Here is an 18,154-nt window from a genome sequence, read left to right as displayed (position 1 = left end):
GCTGATGTTTGTGATATACACTGATTTTAACACATATACATACATACATACAAAGCTCCCATATATACCTGCTCAATACATTTTTTCCTTCTTTCTTTTTTTTTTAAGGCCTGGAAAAGTAAGCTTTAAAATTCCAGGTCATTCCAGCGTCTTACACTACCCTGTTAAGCTTGTAACTGGGGCTGAGAAGCTAAATAAAATAAAATAAATAAAATAGGGGCGTTGTTGCGCTCTTTACGTTAACTTCGGTTGGCTCTGGTGCTAGCGGAGACCCACCCAATATGGCGGCGACGCTGGATTACGCTCCAGCACGTAATGAGGCGTCTACGTATGTTATGTCTATGGCGATAATGCCCCGGAGAGGAGGTAATTTGCATGAAGGACTAATTAAAAGAAGAGGACACAGCGAATGGTGGTTGGAACTACATTCGACAAGGTGGACTACATATTGACGTCATCACCGAGCGCCTTTCAATAGAAGGACCCCGAGCTATGCACGTGAACGTGTTCGTTAGAGTTTCGAGAAAATGTAACTCGCTTTATGTCTTCTCCGGTCACGTTAATACGCGTACAATCGATAAAGTCTGCCACACTGGTTCCCGTTATACCGTCAGTCTTCCTCCGAGTCGTCCTTTTCTTTCTTCAGGGCGTCAGCAGAGCAGCTCGACGATGGAGCAGGCAGCTGTTAGCACCGCAGCACCGGCGGAGGTAGAGAGCCCAGCGTCAGCGGAGAAACCCACGGCGAAAGAGACAACAGAAGCTGGCAAACGAAAAAGCGACGAGCCGGACCAACCTGAAACAAGTAGCCGAAGGAAGTGGCGGAAAGGAGCGGGAGGGAAGAAGCTCCGTCCGGGCGAGAGATACATCCCCCCTCCGCAGAAGCGGAACCCGGGAGTCAGCTTCAGCCAGGAGCATTTCGACGAGACCTCCTATTTCTTTGAAGGTGGTTTGCGCAAAGTGAGGCCATACTACTTTGACTTCAAAACTTACTGTAAAGGTCGGTGGATTGGGAAGAGCCTCCTGGAGGTGTTCAAGACAGAGTTCAGAGCGGAGTCCATAGAGTATTACCAGAGCGCTGTCAAAGAGGGTCGCATCCGGCTGAACGAGACACCGGTGGAGGACCTGTCTGTGGTGCTCAGGGTCAGTGTCACCTGCACACACGTATGACTTTACATGTCTTAGATACACAGTGTTATCATTATACGAACCTGGTTTAATGACAGAGTAAGTCAGGATCAAATTAAGAGTGGTCCAGGTGTAGTTTAACAACCATTCCTCTTATCAGCGACATAACCAAACCAAATCCTAATATTTTGGTCTTATGCATTTAAAAACTCACCTGATGCTTAATGGTCTTTGGTTTTAGGTGGTCACACTTGAGGAGGTGATATGTTCACATTGTGGCAAAGGTTTTAACCTCCCTTGACCCTCCACAGAACAATGACCTCATGAAGAACACAGTGCACCGCCACGAGCCCCCTGTTGTCGGCAGACCCCTGGAGGTTCTGGTGGATGATGGCGAAGTGCTTGTGGTCGATAAGCCCGCCTCCATCCCAGTCCACCCTTGCGGCCGCTTCCGCCACAACACGGTGATCTTCATCCTGGGAAAAGAGCGGGGCATGTCTGAGCTGCACACAGTCCACAGACTGGACAGGCTCACCTCAGGAGTGCTGCTGTTTGCCAGGACACTGGAAACCTCAAAGAAACTGGACCAGTTGGTGCGAGACAGGCAGGTAGGTTCAGAATGAGGTGGATTTAAGATTTCACTCGGTTAAAATGATAATGGCGGTAAAAACAAAGGTTTCTCTGGTGGTATTCTTGAGAATACTTTTTTCACAGTGCTTTTGCCATATATCTTTTTCAACAATTTCCTCTTACATTTGCTCTTTTGAACAGGTTGAAAAAGAATACGTGTGCCGAGTAGAGGGGGAGTTTCCAGATGGGGAGCTGATCTGCGAGGAGCCCATCCTGGTTGTTTCCTTTAAAATCGGCCTCTGCCGCGTTGACCCAAAGGGAAAGGAGTGCAGAACTGTCTTCCAGAAGCTTAGCTTTAATGGGAAAACCAGCGTGGTCCGCTGTTTGCCCGTGACTGGACGCACGCACCAGATCAGGGTCCACCTCCAGTTCCTGGGCTTTCCTATCCTCAATGATCCCATCTATGGGTCCTCAGCCTGGGGTCCTCACAGGGGGAAGGGGGGGCTGGTGGGAAAAAGTAATGAGGAGCTGCTGAAGGCTCTGGTAGAGGAACATCGCTCACAGGAAAGCCTTCACCTGTTGGATATTCCGGATGATGCTGGGATTGAACACGAGGCAGAGAAAAGCAGAACATCTGAGAAAGTGGATAAATTTGATGCTACCTCTGACTCTAACACAAGCGTTGACAGTCATCAGGCACAGGTTGATACACAGGTGCCTGCAGGTTGTAGCTCAAGCAGTGAGACAGTGAATGAAGTGACTCAGAGCTGCTCCAATATGAACACTGACAACACCTTGCTGAAGTCTCCAACCAAATCAAATGGAAGTCACACAGAAGACTCGACTCCCAAAACTCCTCCAGGGACCAGAGACCACCTGTGCAGTGAATGTAAACTGGTACGCCCAGATCCTACAGAGAAGGAACTCGTCATGTATCTCCACGCGTTACGCTACAAGGGACCTGATTTTGATTATGCCACACGTTTACCCGACTGGGCCAAAGAAGACTGGGTGGAAGCTGATTCGAACTGATGAACACCAGTGATGACATTTAGGTTACTGCCTTCATTTGTGTTTGAAGACATTTAACAGTGTGAGTGGAAATCCTTTAAGAGCTTTGGCTCGGAGGCATTTTTGATTTTGCTGGATGCACTTTTATCAACAATTCTTCAATGGCTCGTCTTGAAGTGGTATAAAATGCCTCAGATTATGCATTAAAGCATATTGCTGTTTCCACAAGCATATGTTTTCCTGTGGATTAAAGCGGTTTAATCCTTAAACACAAATAGAAAATGGACTTGTGTTCATTCTCATTTTACTTTGAGGACTGTTTTAATATCAAGGATATAGTTTTCATTTAATATCATCCCTTTTAAGCCTGTAATCCGCCTGCTACACCAACCAAGATTTGAAATAAAAGCCAAAAGTCTGCAGGAAAATAAATGTTTTATTTCAGTTTAGTGAAAAATTAACAACATTGACACCTTTATGTAATAGTGGTGGTGACCTTTTAATTTCTCCTGTTCATAGAAAGCCTGTGGTTGATTTCATTCGTCTCTTAAGCAGGTTATTCTGCTGAGTGGTGTAACGTGAAGGCTCGCTGAAGGATTGTGAGTATACAGTCAAGATGTCAAAAGCAAACACTTGTTACAAAGAGAAAGCTTGAAAATAACACTGCTCATAGGCACAAGTCTCTTCCTGTCCAGCTCTGAACCACCGTCACTACACACACATCTCTTATTTTATGTATTTAAAGGACACACCCTTTTGCACAAAACACAGCTTCAGTGGTTTCAGCATATGAAACAACTAGTTTAAAGACATTTGGCACATGCTGTTCATGTCATTAATACTATTTTGAATGTTACTGAGACATAAAATCAGCTGATGTGACATCTCAGCTGTTGGGTAGGGCGTAGCTAAAGGCTCTCTGTTCCATAGATATTCTGTTAGAGTTTCTCTTCGCAGTGCTGCAGCAAGGTCTATATACAAATAGTGAGCTGTGGAAGCAGTGGCACGTGATGGTACAACTCCTGTTTTTAGAAATGGATCACTTCTTTTCAAAGGCTAAGGCATACGATGACATCCATAGATCCTGGAATAGTATGCACATTAATTCGCCAACAGTGTATAAACCCACACACACGTGTTGCATCTGCATTAGAAACCCCTTTTTGCCTTTTTCGTACAGAAAGTAAACATTACATTTTTTGGCACTGACACTGGAATAAACAGCATGATGTTTTTTTTTTGTTTTTTTTAAACTTCAGGGAAACACTAAATGCAAACAAGCCATGACACTACAAATGATACATTACAAACTTTAGGTTTCTGGGTTTCTACGTCATGGTCACAAGGGACATGCTGTACATGTTATCGCCACAAAGTGTGAAACCAGTTAACTGTAGTTAAGTGACGTTTGTTTGCTACTCGGTGCAGCTCTGCCTCTGCACATCTCACATTTTCATATTCAGAAGTCCATGAGTGTATATGGCTCACGATGGTCAACTCCAGCATGAAGAAAGGCCAGCAGCTGTTGTTGTAACCCAGTCTGTTCAGCTGATAAAACGTTCCAGGCACAAAATAGATTCTGCAGCACTTGATGATTGTTGTTTTGACAGCACACCGTAGCTCTAGGTTTGGTGTGAGGTTGTGGCTGAAAAATAAGCTTCCCTCATTGTGTTCTGTCTGGAAATGCCCGTTTCATTCAGTCATGCTTTGATTTGACCTTTGGCTGAAGAAACACTCATGCTCTGACCTCATTCATTTGTAACACATACTGTAACAACCTCAGCAGCAACATTAGACAAACATGCTGTCACATGTTACATTTGCAGTTGGCTTATGTTTCCTGTGAGTATTATACAAAAGTAATCGGTAATGCTCCTTTTGTAGTTTCTATATGCCTGTCGAAGTTCAGTAATTCCTTTGTTTTTCTTTGCGGGGAAAAATTCAGAAGAGTGAATGGACAGTGTTTGCAAAGATTCTTCCATCTTTGCTCAGCACGTATCCTCCCGTTGTCCATCTCGCTTTATCCAAACGTCTGGCAGGTCTGGCTTGCTGTTGGGTAAGATGACTACTTCTTCACTCTGGCTGGTGCGGCCCTTATTGCAAGTCTCATAAACAGTTTCTTTCAGTGAGAGACGAAGTGTATCTCTCTTTCCGTTTAGGTGTCCCGGTTCTAACTGAACCTCCTCTTCTCCTTCATTTTGCTCCATGCTGGAAGGCCCTGGTTTGATGTCACTCAGGCATGTTTCGTTGGAGTCCTCGAGGCACTCGCTGGAGCTCTGTGACTGGGAGGAGAGGTGCCCTTTGTTGGGGTGATGGTGGAGGCTCTCCTCTGTGGTTTGTGACGGTTGGTCAATCGTCTCCAGTGTGTGGCTGATGATGGTCTCCTCTAAGCTGGAAGATGAGGAGAACGATGTATTGCCCCAGTCTTTAACCCCAGCAGACTGACCTCGACATGTTTTACACAGCAGCTTGTCCCTGGCTATATCTTCTTGTTCTGGGCCTACAGGCCGCAGTGTGTTTTCTTTGTAAGGAGATGAGGTCTGGAGGGCTGGAGGGGGTTGGCAGATCTTATGTTGATGGCTGCACATCGGCTCACTGTCACCATCCATGCTAGTCCTGCCCACATCTATCCCGCAGTACTCAATCTCATCAGAGAGCACAGAGGGCCGGTTGGACAGTTTACTGGTGCAAGTGCTGTTTTCAAAGCTGTCGCTCAGTCGATAGGCCAATGGCTGCAGCTCGTACTGCTCCGGCCCACGCCCTCCACCTCCTCCCGCCACAGTTTGTTTCTGTCTGTGCTGACGGTGGTGGTTGGGGTAGAGATAGCCACCTGCCTCTTTGTCATAACTCCTCCTCACTCGAGCTCTGCCAAATGCCCCGTTAGCAGCCGAGGCTGATGAGGAACTGGGCTCTGCTGCAGAGCAGGAGGGCAGCGTGCTGTCAGTGTGATCTGAAAAACACGGCAGCATGATCTTGCCACAGTTTTTCTGGGGTCCAAAAAAGCAGCATAAGGACTGAAAGAAGAAGGTTGCAAATCCACATGCTACACATTTCACCAAAAACAGGAAAATCCCCAGTTTCCTGAAGAGCAAGGCTGTGGCAGGCAGCATGATGATCCCCATGGAGAAAAAAGCACCAGAAACTATTGCTACAGGACATCCCATCCTCTTAGTGGAGTGTGCCACTTTACCGATTTTGTCCGAATGAGGAGCCAAGTTGTAGGATATGCAGTAGTTTGCAATAAAGTCAACAGACAGCCCTGCTGCTGACGATATAAACAGAGCCTCAATGGCACTCAGCTGCCATTCAAGAAGAACAAGGAGTCCGATGGTGACAAAAACGCTGCCTCCTACAGCTGCAGTCCCATATATGCTCAGTGGAATATTCCAGGTGGTTAAGAGAAGCGAAGCAAACGTGAGCGCTACCGAGAAGCCAGCTACTACCAGAGTCTCTGAGCTCAAAGACTGCTGTAAGTCAAAAAGAGACAGATGACTGATGAACCATCCGTTCTCCAGCCCTTCTGGTGCTCCTGATATTTCTCTGTTAAACCATGTCAGGATTTCTCTGTAGAAAAGACTGGTTCTGCTGAAGTTGACGCTGTAGAGGTATGTGGTTTTGAATGCCAACACGAGGGCAGCAACCCTGCCATCTGGCTGGAAGTACAGGCCTCCGCTGTGGGCCAGATGGCCTTCAGCATACCTCTCCGCCAGCATCATACTGAGGCAGTTCTCAAAAACACTTGGTGGGTAGGGGAAAGGGATGTCATTACAGCAAAAATGGAGAGAGTCATCACTCTCTGAGCACCGTCTGACAGACACCCAGTGAATTAGCTGCTCCACAAGACAGATATTGTCTGTCATAATATCTTTATTCTCAGGTGATGGAGTGAAATAAAAGCTTTGGTTCTGAACCCGTCCACATAAGTCCCTCAACCAAACCTGAGCGTCTGGCCGGCTCATGTTAAAGTTTGGGTCAAGAACCAGAGAGCCATTGCTCTTGGGGTTAAAGTGATCGCCGTTATCAGTCGGTTTGACACCCCAAACAAGCATTAATGTAACAGGTTTATCCTCTCCATCCCTCTGTCTCTCAAACATGAACATGTGACGATACTCTGCATCGTATCTTTCAAACGGGTGACTGGAGCGGAAAAGCTGGGTGACCCTGCTGTCTAAGGTGGGCAGCTTCATGCCTGGCTCAATGCAAGACATGTACGTGCCTCCAGCAGCGAGCACTGCAAACCAGCACACCCAGATGTACCGAAACTTCACCACTCCGCAAGGCAGGATCTTCATAAATAATAAGTTGGAAGTGTCTGTGAGACCCCTTTTTAATTCTCTCAGCTTCTGCCCAAGAGTGAAGAGGCATCTCTTGCGCGAGCTTGTATCCCAGAAGCCGCCGGCGTTTTTGGAGCAGCATGGTTTCCATCCCTGCACCGCTACAGCTGCAGAGGATGCTGTTGTATAACGTTCACGCAGTATGAAAGAGCACGGCAGCCACACCAGCGCCAAGATTGAGCTGATAAGCGAGGCAGTTCCGAGATAAACAGAGAAACACCTGATTGCTGTGATGCTGCTGAGATAACCGGAGAAAAATGCTGCACTGGAGGTCAACCCTGACGCTAAAATCAAATAGCCCACTTCCTGCAAAGCTCTGTTTACTCTCTTCTCCAGGGAAGCTGAGGGATTCTGGGATAACTGCAGATTCCAGAAATCAGTGAAGATGAAAACCTGATTGGAGCAGCTTCCCAGGAGAATAAGGGCTGCTGAAAGGTTGACCAGGGGGAAGAAAGTCAGGCGAAATGCTACTTTGTACAAGAAATAGGAGGTCAGGAGGGCGCCTGTGATTGCTATTGCAGATAATGCTACTATGAAGAGAGAGTGGAGATAAAGAGCCATAGTGAAAAGAAGAGATACAACAGCCAGGACAGGGTAGACTGAATCTCTGGCCAGGTAATACTTGAACAGTGTCTGCTTGATGCCAAAGTCCATGCCAGTGATAGTCGTATTGTTGTGCGTCAGATCCCTGCCTTCGAGACTGTTCATGTATATCTCCATCATGTGTTCCCCTTTGTCGACGGGTAAGAACAGAAGGCTGTACTTCAGTGTAGGGATTTGGTATTCAACAGTCTGCGGGCCAAGGAAGTCTTTATCAACCAGGAAGTGAAGGATTTGGAACACCACACGGGACTGTTTACAGCGGGATGGGACAGAGGAACAGCCGCCATGTTTGGGTCTCTCGACACAGGCTTCTACTAGATGTCCTTCATGATAGTGAGGAGCACATTTGCGGAGGAGGTTCAGAGACTCGGACACCTAGTGGAAAGGGAGAGAATGGAAAACTTTGATAAAATAAACCTTCAGACAATAAAACATATTGCTTTGTGTTAAAATGCAGTAAATTACACCACCCTATTAATACCCACTTTCATTAACCTGCACCATCAACTCCAAGTTAAAGGAAAAGTTTGAGGTTATGTACCTAGCTCTTAATTGGCTGGCACCAGGCAAACAGGAAGTCACTGCTTCCAGTCAAGGAAACTGCCTACAAAACACTGAATTGTTGCGTTTATACAAATTTTTTGTTTGAATTAAAATAATCAGTGGGCTTTATAAGAGCTGGTATGTAGATTTAGATAGAGCCAGCCAGTTGTTCACCACTGTTTCCTTTCTTTGTGCTAAGCTAAGCTAACCAGCTGCTGGCTGACATAGACATGAGAGTGGTGTCAGTTTGCTTTAAATTTGCAAAACAGTATGGAAAAAAGTCCTAGAGACTCTGAAGGCTTGACATCAAAGCCTGATGTGTTGGGTTTTGCGCACAGACATTAAGATGTAGCTGCACTCGAAAAATCTCAATATGACCTCATGTAGTCTGTATTTATTCAGTTATTGACGAGCGTGCTTGCAAAACAAATCTTCAAACACCAATGGGGCCTCAATTGAAAAATAAAAATGTTAAAATATTAATTCAAGGTCCTTCTATTGGCTTTTCTATGAGCAAACTCAATTCACTGATGAAGACTATGGGAAACAGTTGAAGAGTTAAGATTATTTATCAAACACTTTCCAAGGTCCAAACTGGTCTTTCAGGCTTACATTTGTTAAAGTAACAGATTTTCTTCAACATGCCCCATGGATGGTTCATTTACCATACAGCACGGGCTAAAATTTATGATTTCCAAAATCCTTGTGTTTAAATTTACAATGTTTGAATTCATTTGTTTGTATGGTAATTTTTTTATTTTTTTTATTTTTTTTTTAAAGAAGAAAGCTGCAGTACCTGGTGTGAGGTGAGGCTGAGGCAGCAGGAGGCATTAGTGAGCACAGCCAAGTAATTCCCCAGAGACCAGCTCGGACAACAGCCGCTTCTGGACATCCCTTCAGCCTCCCCCCTCGCATGCTGCTGGCACAGGTCCTGGAACTGAGCCTGGGAGCGAATCTGTATCAGACAAGGGAAAGATTTTTGAACACATGCCCAGTTTTTAAACAAATTCATTTGAAAAAAAAAAATCGTTTTAGATGTGGTAATGCACATAAAGTAGCGTTTTTATTTTCAGCAGAGCATTTAAATGTGGGATATGGTCTCAGGGCAAGAGTGAGATTTGACAGACGGATGATGACTAAAGAGATGAAGAGAGAAGCAAAGGCAGTAGAGCAAAGGTGAGATGGAGGGCTGAGTAGATCAGAGCGAACCCTGGATTGCTCCATCTCACACATGGCGTGGATGGCCTTCAGACTCCACAGACTGGCTGAGTTTTCTGATCGAAACACCAACTGAGCCAAACGCTCGCCTGCATGGAGAGAGACAGATGGATTCAGCACACAGGAACAAGATGACCAGCAGTGAAACGGCACTTGCCAAGAGTTAAGTTTTGGATATAAATTCAGGTAAAACCGGGCTAACAGCAAATCTTTTGTGTGTTATATCCTGCTGCCTGTGTTGAATATAAAATAGGCTTCATTTTGAAAACCTCAAGGCTTGAGATTGCTAATAAATCCATTTAAGGAGCTTTCTGTATATTTATAATGCAAAGAGAAGTTAAGTCTTTGATCTACCAGCACACTATTTCAAATAGAGCTTAAAGAAGAAAATGTGAGAAAATCGATTCTCTTTGAAGCCTCACTAAAGGCTATTATTCACATCTTTCTATTTCACTATTTTTTTTTTTTTTTTTTTTTTTTTTTTTTTGTAAATTTGCATTTAACCAAGAAGCTGTGAGTGCTTAAGAGTACTCCCTCACAGGCTGGAGGCCCTCAGCTCACAGTATTCACATCGCTGTTGAAGTTGCTCAGCTGCTAATAGGCATGTATCACATTTACATTGTTTTAATATTAATTTCATTTCATTGTCTGCTCTGCTGAGTATGCTGGAGCCAGCAGTGCGGCATATGCCTCTTAACTGTCATAAATATGCAACACAAATCTACAATTAGGATTATGATTGTTATTTTGATGGGGTTTGTATTATTGTTATCAGTGCAGCAGGTGTTTGAAAGATTTATTTAGCATTAACTAATTTTGTTCACAGGGACGAGTTGATCAGGACTGACCCACCTGGAGCATCACATAGGAAAGTCTCTGGAGATGAGTCTTTAGCCAGCATCCTCTTGATGCGATGCCTGGATGAATCCTGGCTTCCACTGACGTCTCCGCTGGCAGCACCTCCAAAACTACCACAGATAGATTCACTCATTAAACACATACAGTATATTGCAAGTAAGTATAAAACTGCTATGTCTCACAATTAAAGGTCCCACATTAAGCTCATTTTCAGGTTCATACTTTTATTTTGGGTTTCAGAGCAATATTTAGAGTCGTGTTTAGCTCTGTTTTCCGTCTCCACCATCTCCCGACTGAAATATGCAGCTCTTTAGCTGCTAAATGCTACACTTATTGTCCAGCTAGCTGCTAACTTTGCCTGTCGTTTGTTGTTGGGCAGGTAGTGTGCAGTGGGTATATCAGAGCTTTTGTCATGAAAACAGCTGCCTCCTGCAACCAAAAATGGTGCCGTGACAGTGAATCAGAACAGTAAAGTCGTGGGTTGGAGAACCAAACAATGACCTAAAAGATGCTAAAAAGTTCAGCAGAGCTGAGGGGTACCACAGTCAGGTGATAATTTTCAGTCCTTGTTGCACATAGTCATTTGTTCATTGTTGAAATAAAATGTTTATTCGAGCAGCTCTGATAATTAATAATTTATTCCATGAAAATGTTGACTGTACACACTTTTAATAATATGATCTTGTGTCAATACTCTGCTGACCTTTTACTGAGCTGCTGTGGTAAAGGAGACAGAGTTTTCCCCGGGCCTGTGTTCTGCTGCAGCTCAGACAAGCTGGACTGGCGAACACCGATGTATGTTCCCCGTGGCTCAAAGCCCTGGAGTAAGAGCAAACACACACGCACGCATTCACACACAAACAGACATCAAAGCTAAAGGCACAGTTTGTATGCGGGTGCCCATCAATGCTCTGCAGCAGCTTGCTGAATGAATTAGCATCATAAGCACCCTACAATGTGGTTTGAACTACCATAGAAAGACACCATGAATTATCTTGTTTGGTAGATGAGTCTTTAACGGTATCTTAAAAGAAAAAGCCGCACACATACAAAGCACAAACCCTCATGTAGCCCTTCTTATGTCAGTCTTTTTAGATTTGTCATGAATGATGCATTGTTGTGATTCACATGTTACATTTCCAGGATAATGTCTTTATCAGTGTTGATCCTTAAAGCTTCCATTTCAAAGGTTAAAAGAAGTATTTAATTAAGATGAAAGCATGTGTGATCTAATTGAGTGCAGTTCATTGATTCAGAGATGAGATTGAAGTAAACGGATATGTTTAAGATTCTTAGTCAAAAGGGAAAATGTAATTAACACTCAGCCTGAGGTGGTGGGGGAGGTTTGTATTGTAGGGTGGCAGAAGGGATACATGTGTTGCACCAAAGGAGACTGCAGGGCTGAATTTTAGACACTATGCTTTTATGCTTGTGTGTATGACCGTGTGTGTTCGAGATTCACCAGCAGCGGGTCAGAGAAGTCTGGCAGTGGACCAATGAAGAGTCCAGCTAGTGAACATCCCAGGAGCAGCACGGCACAACCCACCAGCACTGCCAAAGGGTAGTCCACTATCACCTGGGAATAACTGCAAAATAGAAAACAACAGAAGAAGAAGCCAGTGGCACATTAAAAATTATTATTATGAGCAGCAATACCTCTGGGTTTTAAAGTGAAAATTGGTTTCAGTACTCACTTTCTGAGGATGCAGTAGAGTCCTCTATCCCTGTAAATAATTGAAAGCTTCGTCATAATAATGACTTCACACATATGAGAAGGATTTTATACAAAAAGCCCTTAAAGTTAAATAGTTTATGGAAATTTGCTTATTTGTTTTCTTGTCGACACTGAGATGAGAAGCCAGCAGTTGATTAGCGTAGCTTAGCTTAGCTTAGCACAAAGAATGGAAGCAAGTGGAAACACCTAGCCTGGCTATGTCCAAAGGTAAAAAATACACCTGCCAGCACCTCTAAAGCTCACTGATTCACACAAAATGAAATGTAATGTTCTTCTATTTTCCAGGAAGCAATAGTTGGACAAAACCACATACAGCAGTAAACTCGTTTTCGATCCCAAAATAAACAAAGGAAAATAATGTACTAATTTGTGAGCTTTAAAGGTGCTGGTAGTGTGCTTTGGACAGAGCCAGACTGTTTCCAGTCTTTATGCTAAGCTAAGCTAACCAGCTGCTGAGTCCAGCTATATACTGAATGTACAGATATGAGCATGGCATCAATCTTCTCATGGAACTCTGACAGAAACCAAATAAACATTATTTCCCCAAAATGCAGTTCTTTTAAACGCACCTAACTGTCACCACATGTCGCTGCATTGGTTTCTGTGTCCCGCTTTCATTTGACCCGTGCAGCCAGTGACATCTTGCTGCGCCGTGACAGGATGTCTGATGGGCAAAACTACAGCTGTGTCCCACTTTCACCATGACACCTCCTTCAACATGAGGACCTGCGTTTGATTGACAGTCGTGGCAGGTGTTTGGTTTGATTGGCCCGTAATGGCTGCAGTGGGGACATTTTCGTGGCTTTAGTGAATCGTAGGCCTCACCTTGAGGACCCCGGGGGACCTAGAGAGTAAAAAGAGGATATACACACACAAAAATAAAGGATTCTGGTATCATTCAAGTCTTTTGAGTGACAGAATGACTATTTTTGCCGCTGCCTCCCAAATCCTGCATCTATTTCTAACCTTTTGAGGCATTCTGACTCTGTTTTAATGGGTCTCCAAATCTCTATCCTAAACAATGCACAGTACAGTCAGTGCTCAGACATACTTGGTGATACAGCTGGCAGGAGGAAGAGGGTCTGCTGAGGCTGCTGCAGCTGTCACATAGCTCCCCTTCAGACTGGATGACTGTCAACTTGGCCTCAGTAGCACAATCACTGTCAGGAGGGCACAGAGACACTGCCGGGATCTCACTGAGGAGAAGGACAAGACAGACAGGAGGAGAGGAAGATGGGTGAGATCTTGTGAAAAGAAAACAAGAAGGAAAATGTGAAAAGATGGCTGCAGGAGAAGAGAAATGATTGACAGATAAGCAGGACAGAAAGCAGCAACAAAGCTCTTTTAAGGTTCAAAAGTTCAGTGTGAAACAGTCCAAATATGCAGAAAGGAAGGTTTTTAAAACTTAGGCATAACAATCCATCTCTCCCACCACTCACTGATTGACATCTCAGTTGCATTCTTTGCTTGGCTTCACCTCAAATTCAACAGAGAATTGAACAGTCCAGCACAAGTAATGAGGTAAGGAATGGATTTCTGGGTAACACATTGTGGCTACATGAACTAAGGGGCCCAATTAAAATAGAAAGGAGGAGGATATGAGAGAGAGAGAGAGAGAGAGAGAGAGAGAGAGAGAGAGAGAGAGAGAGAGAGAGAGAGAGAGAGAGAGAGAGAGAGAGAGAGAGAGAGAGAGAGAGAGAGAGAGAGAGAGAGAGAGAGAGAGAGAGAGAGAGAGAGAGAGAGAGAGAGAGAGAGAGAGAGAGAGAGTGTGTGTGTGTGTGTGTGTGTGTGTGTGTGTGTGTGTGTGTGTGTGTGTGTGTGTGTGTGTGTGTGTGTGTGTGTGTGTGTGTGTGTGTGTGTGTGTGTGTGTTATCACGTCCTGTCACAGAGCCCATTATGAGAAAGGCAGGTGGCTGTCAGGGATAGATAACCTGAGTGAAGACTCATGGGTGATGGCAGCAGTCAGGAGAGTCCTGGAGTGACAGGTGTAATGAAATAATTCTCTCATATTTCATATGTGTGATGTATTCCTTTCTCATTCCTTAAGAAGGCCTATGTGACAGTGTGTGTTGCTAACTCATTTTGGGAAAATTGGTTAAAGAATTGACTATTTTTAGCCACACTAAGTGGCTCTATAGGGATGACAATGTTGGTTGGTTGGCTGTGTTTTTTAGTGAAATGTTTGTGTTGGATGGATTGGCATTAAATTTGGTCCAGGCATTCACGTTCCCCACAGGATGAACTGTGATAACTGTGGCGATCATCTGGCTTTTTATCGATCTTCATCGCCAGGTCAGAATTTCAGTTTCCAATACTTTGGTTTGTGAATGAAAAACATGCAAAGCTAAAAGCACATCAGTCATTCTGAGCTGTTCTTTGTGTTTAGTGCTAATCAGCCAATGCTAACACGCTAAACTAAGATGGTGAACATGGCTACAGTTGATAAACATTAGCATGTTAGCATGCATTTAGACTTTATTCTAGTCTGTACCTTTTCTACTCTATTTACATATTCCAAAACGTCTTGTAAAATGCTGCAGTTTATGAACATCATTAAATCTTCCAAACATTGTCCAAACCTACAGAATTTTATTTTAAATCCAAAAGGAGTTTCAGAAACACATGACAACTAGATACCATGGCTGTCGTCGTCTTTTACATTTGAGCCAGAAGGATGGAGCCATAAACACATGGGGCCACATGGGTTTGTATGTTTAGTGTTAACATCACATGGCTGCAATGAAGAGCTGGAACACGCTGATGCAAAATCTGCTGCATAGCAAAAGATGATTTTTCCAACCTTAAACCTAAAGGTGGAGGCAGACAGGATTATTTATTGTATTTTATTTCCATAATTTAAATTTAAAGAAACCTTAAAGTCTCATGATATTGAAATCAAACAGACCTAACTGGACTGCAGAGTGAGGCTCTAGTTGTGTCTCACTTTAAGGGGCCATGAGGTCTGTATAGTCTACCACATGCTTGTTTTTCCACAGTAGACTGGATGCAACCGCACTTCCTGTCTTGCCGCCATGGCGACGGAGTAAGTCAACAGAACCTAAATGACCTCACACGGTTTTATTTGCATCCCATAATGAGGCGCACAGATGATGAGTTCTTTAAATTAGTGGTGTACAGTAGCAGCGGGATTATGGAGCTGATTAATGGTGGAGCTCAGCGAGGAACCAAACCTCAGTATTTTATCTTTGTATTACAGGAAAAAAAACTGTAATATGATCTAAATAATAAATAACCCACAGCGCATCCAGCAGCGCTTTGTCACAGAGCAAATGTTTGTCATCTAGTTTAGCCTATATTTACATGCTGGAGTGAGTAAGTAAATACACTTAGAGAAGGTATATGGAAGTCAACATTGTCAGCTGATTGAATAGTATTTCTTTTGCTGTCACATAATGAACTCCGTCCATGCAGAGCTCCATGCAGGTTAAAATACATGCATAATTATTAGTGAGTGCTGTGTAACCTGTGACTGCCAGCCTCCTCACAGGGTTCAGGATAATTATTAGTATTTAAGCCTATTACTCTGTGATGGTTTTCACTGGGCATGAAGAGAGCAATTTGTGAAACTCATCAATATTTCAGTGGCTGAATACAAAAATACATCCAGGAAGGTGTCACCGAGCCGCTCCCCACACCCGGGAGGAAAAAAAAAACAAAAAGGGACGCTTGCGTTGTGCACTGATGTCAGAATGACGTCATAAATCTGAGAAAGAAACAAAAATTCCTTTATCTTACACACAGTCAGCTGCCAGTTTATTAGGTACACCTACTGTAGGTAAAATAATGCAGTCAAACACAACAGCCATGACATATCAATGACGGCGGACACCTCTCTCAGTTTAAGGCATTGTACTTCAACAGTATCACAGCGTCCAAGATGACCATGAAGTGGGATTAACACCTCGTCTAAAACAGACTAATCAAAAAACAGAACATTATAAGCACACAGAGGTAAGATATATATCTGCATTTGACTGCTTTAGCTTCAGCCAGGGGAATAATGAGTGAGAGTATCTCGTGGTGGATGAAGTACACAGATCCTTTGCTTGAGACACGGTAAAGTACTTTGTTACAGTAAAGGTACATCAGCTAAAAGTGAAAATGATCTGTGCAGACAAAATGGCACCTATGAGTGTGACACAATTTTATATTATACTATTTGATAATTATTACTGTTGTGGTTGGTCAAGCTGGAGCTAATTTTAACAATTATACACAATGTGCATCATATTTTCTAACCTCCTCCTTCAGTATCTAATGGAAGTTGTTTGTTGGAATAATTGTATTTCCTTCTTACTGTGGTCCAAACTATGCTTAAGCTAATTAAAACTAAATTAATGTTACAAGCACTAATGTAAGATGTAACCACAGTGTTTAAGGAGACATTAAAACAGCTCAAGCAGGGAAAATCACAAAATATCTAACAAGATAAAGATTGCTCTCCACTGTCTCGCTCCCTTTTTGCAACATGCTTATTTCATCCACTCTTTGGATGCCAGTTGATGTCATGTCCTCAAACATCTCCTCAGCTGCCAATCACACACATACACACGCTCAAAAAAAAAAGGATAAAACCTCAGGCTGTATGCAGGAGGCAAACTGTTAACCTTCCTAAAAAGAGAGCTGGTTCCTGTGGGGGTGTTATTAAGAGGAAACAGACTTGAGGGTCTGCCCTCAAGGTATAGGAAAAGAAACCTAGAGTGGATCCTTCTGGGAGAGACTAAAATGTGGCCTGTCGCTGAGCTGAAGGATGGCAGGCCTCAGCTGTTTCCAGCCGCGCTGTCATGTTTGAAGCCCCTTGGCCATTTTTATATGCAACCGAGTGAGTGACAGGGTGACATCAGTGACCCAGAGAGCCGGTCTGAGCAGAGCAGGAGGACGATGACACCGGAGAGATCTCACAGTCAACTAGAGTGAAACTGTGACAGAGAGTGTGTGTTGTTCATCTGTCAAAAGCAAAAAAATAAAAGCATAAAAGCTTGTTTGTATGATGCAAAATTAAAGAAGGCACTGAAAGCACTAACTCTCATTTATCATTTTGCTAAATCAAAATACACAGTGTGATTTCATGGATTAACTAATGACATTTGACCTTAATATGTTGTGAGTACCAAATATGAATTCTTGAAAGTAAGTTGACAACAGCACATGACCGTCTCCTGGCTTCACCAGCAGCACCAACAGCCCAACATAATCAGGGTTTAATGCTGGGATAATGTTGAAATGACAGTTATAATAGTGAAATGGAAAAATAACAGCAACAGAAATCATATCCAGGACATAATCCTATTGTCCACAGCATAAACACAGCTGGATTGAACAATACTCACATCGGCCACTGGAGGGTAAAGACACATTCACGTCTGCTACTGTTAATCTCATTTATTTGTCTACAGTATCAAGTTACACACTCAGCACCAGAGATATCCACAGACAAGAAAAAACAACCCACCTCTGGCAAGCCTCCTGAATCCCCCTTTCATCTGAAGGAGAATCATCCATCACTATCGCATCCGTGCTTTCTCCTATTATCGAGCAAGCATCCATCTCCCCCCTGATTCGGCGTTAAGACTGAAGCTGAAAAAAGGCAATTACGAATTTCCTGTTATTTTTCAATTGGGTTAACCGAACTGCCTCCATCTGCCCAGACTGAGTCCACGAGGATCAGAGGTGCGGGCTTGTTTCTGAGGCTGCTACTACAGAGCAGCACCGGGGCTGTTGGGGTTAATCTGCCCCGAGCTGCGCTCTGATTGGCGGAGCCGCGGTGATGCTGAGGACGCTGCCTGGTCGCTGTCCAACCGGCCTCGGTGCTGGAGCACAAAGTGACGGATAGTATGCACCAGATCCTGCTTAATTGGCTCGGACAGAAGCTACAGCTGCTGCTTAATATACGTGATGAAGGTGCACAGGCAGTGATGATGCGTTCAATTAAAACGAGCGCTTAATTGGGACCTCCAGCTGCTCATCACCACCGTGCTGAATACTGTGACTGTGCTACACATGACTCCTATCGGGACTGATGAGGTAAATTCAGGTAAACACCATTATCCCCAATCTCCTCTCTGCAAATGTATACCAGTCAATAAGAAGAGACAACTCCTATTAGAAGAAAAGGTATTTTTATATAAGCTTTGCT

General features: G+C 43.8%; 2 protein-coding genes across 2 annotated transcripts; one reads left to right on the top strand and one right to left on the bottom strand.

Annotated features, from left to right (window-relative positions):
* The first annotated feature begins 492 nt into the window (after positions 1 to 492).
* rpusd2 (RNA pseudouridine synthase domain containing 2) lies at positions 493 to 3,383 on the top strand. The gene is made up of 3 exons (XM_070978568.1): positions 493 to 1,140; positions 1,437 to 1,733; positions 1,897 to 3,383. The coding sequence occupies exons 1-3, from the start codon at positions 493 to 495 to the stop codon at positions 2,725 to 2,727; spliced, it is 1,776 nt and encodes a 591-aa protein (XP_070834669.1). The 3' UTR covers positions 2,728 to 3,383.
* On the bottom strand, positions 3,125 to 17,738 carry disp2 (dispatched RND transporter family member 2). Its single transcript, XM_070979254.1, has 10 exons — positions 17,471 to 17,738; positions 13,049 to 13,193; positions 12,567 to 12,841; positions 11,957 to 11,986; positions 11,725 to 11,848; positions 10,966 to 11,081; positions 10,257 to 10,372; positions 9,396 to 9,493; positions 8,983 to 9,141; positions 3,125 to 8,018 (listed from the first exon to the last, which is right to left on the bottom strand). Exons 1-10 carry the CDS (start codon positions 17,563 to 17,565, stop codon positions 4,695 to 4,697), a joined length of 4,482 nt encoding a protein of 1,493 aa, XP_070835355.1. The 5' UTR covers positions 17,566 to 17,738; the 3' UTR covers positions 3,125 to 4,694.
* Between the last annotated feature and the right edge of the window lie 416 nt (positions 17,739 to 18,154).

This window comes from Chaetodon trifascialis, chromosome 14 (assembly GCF_039877785.1).
Source record: "Chaetodon trifascialis isolate fChaTrf1 chromosome 14, fChaTrf1.hap1, whole genome shotgun sequence".
NCBI lineage: Eukaryota > Metazoa > Chordata > Actinopteri > Chaetodontiformes > Chaetodontidae > Chaetodon > Chaetodon trifascialis.
This window is presented reverse-complemented; position numbering and strand designations above follow the sequence as displayed.

Excerpts from the sequence above, each read along its gene's own strand:
- rpusd2 (XM_070978568.1), top strand. The coding sequence starts at position 493 with ATGCACGTGAACGTGTTCGTTAGAGTTTCGAGAAAATGTAACTCGCTT. Across the intron at positions 1,141-1,436 it reads ACCTGTCTGTGGTGCTCAGG|AACAATGACCTCATGAAGAA; the intron begins GTCAGTGTCACC and ends GACCCTCCACAG. Across the intron at positions 1,734-1,896 it reads AGTTGGTGCGAGACAGGCAG|GTTGAAAAAGAATACGTGTG; the intron begins GTAGGTTCAGAA and ends TCTTTTGAACAG.
- disp2 (XM_070979254.1), bottom strand. The coding sequence starts at position 17,565 with ATGGATGCTTGCTCGATAATAGGAGAAAGCACGGATGCGATAGTGATG. Across the intron at positions 11,082-11,724 it reads ACTTCTCTGACCCGCTGCTG|GGCTTTGAGCCACGGGGAAC; the intron begins GTGAATCTCGAA and ends CTCTTACTCCAG. Across the intron at positions 9,142-9,395 it reads GTGAGATGGAGCAATCCAGG|ATTCGCTCCCAGGCTCAGTT; the intron begins GTTCGCTCTGAT and ends TGTCTGATACAG.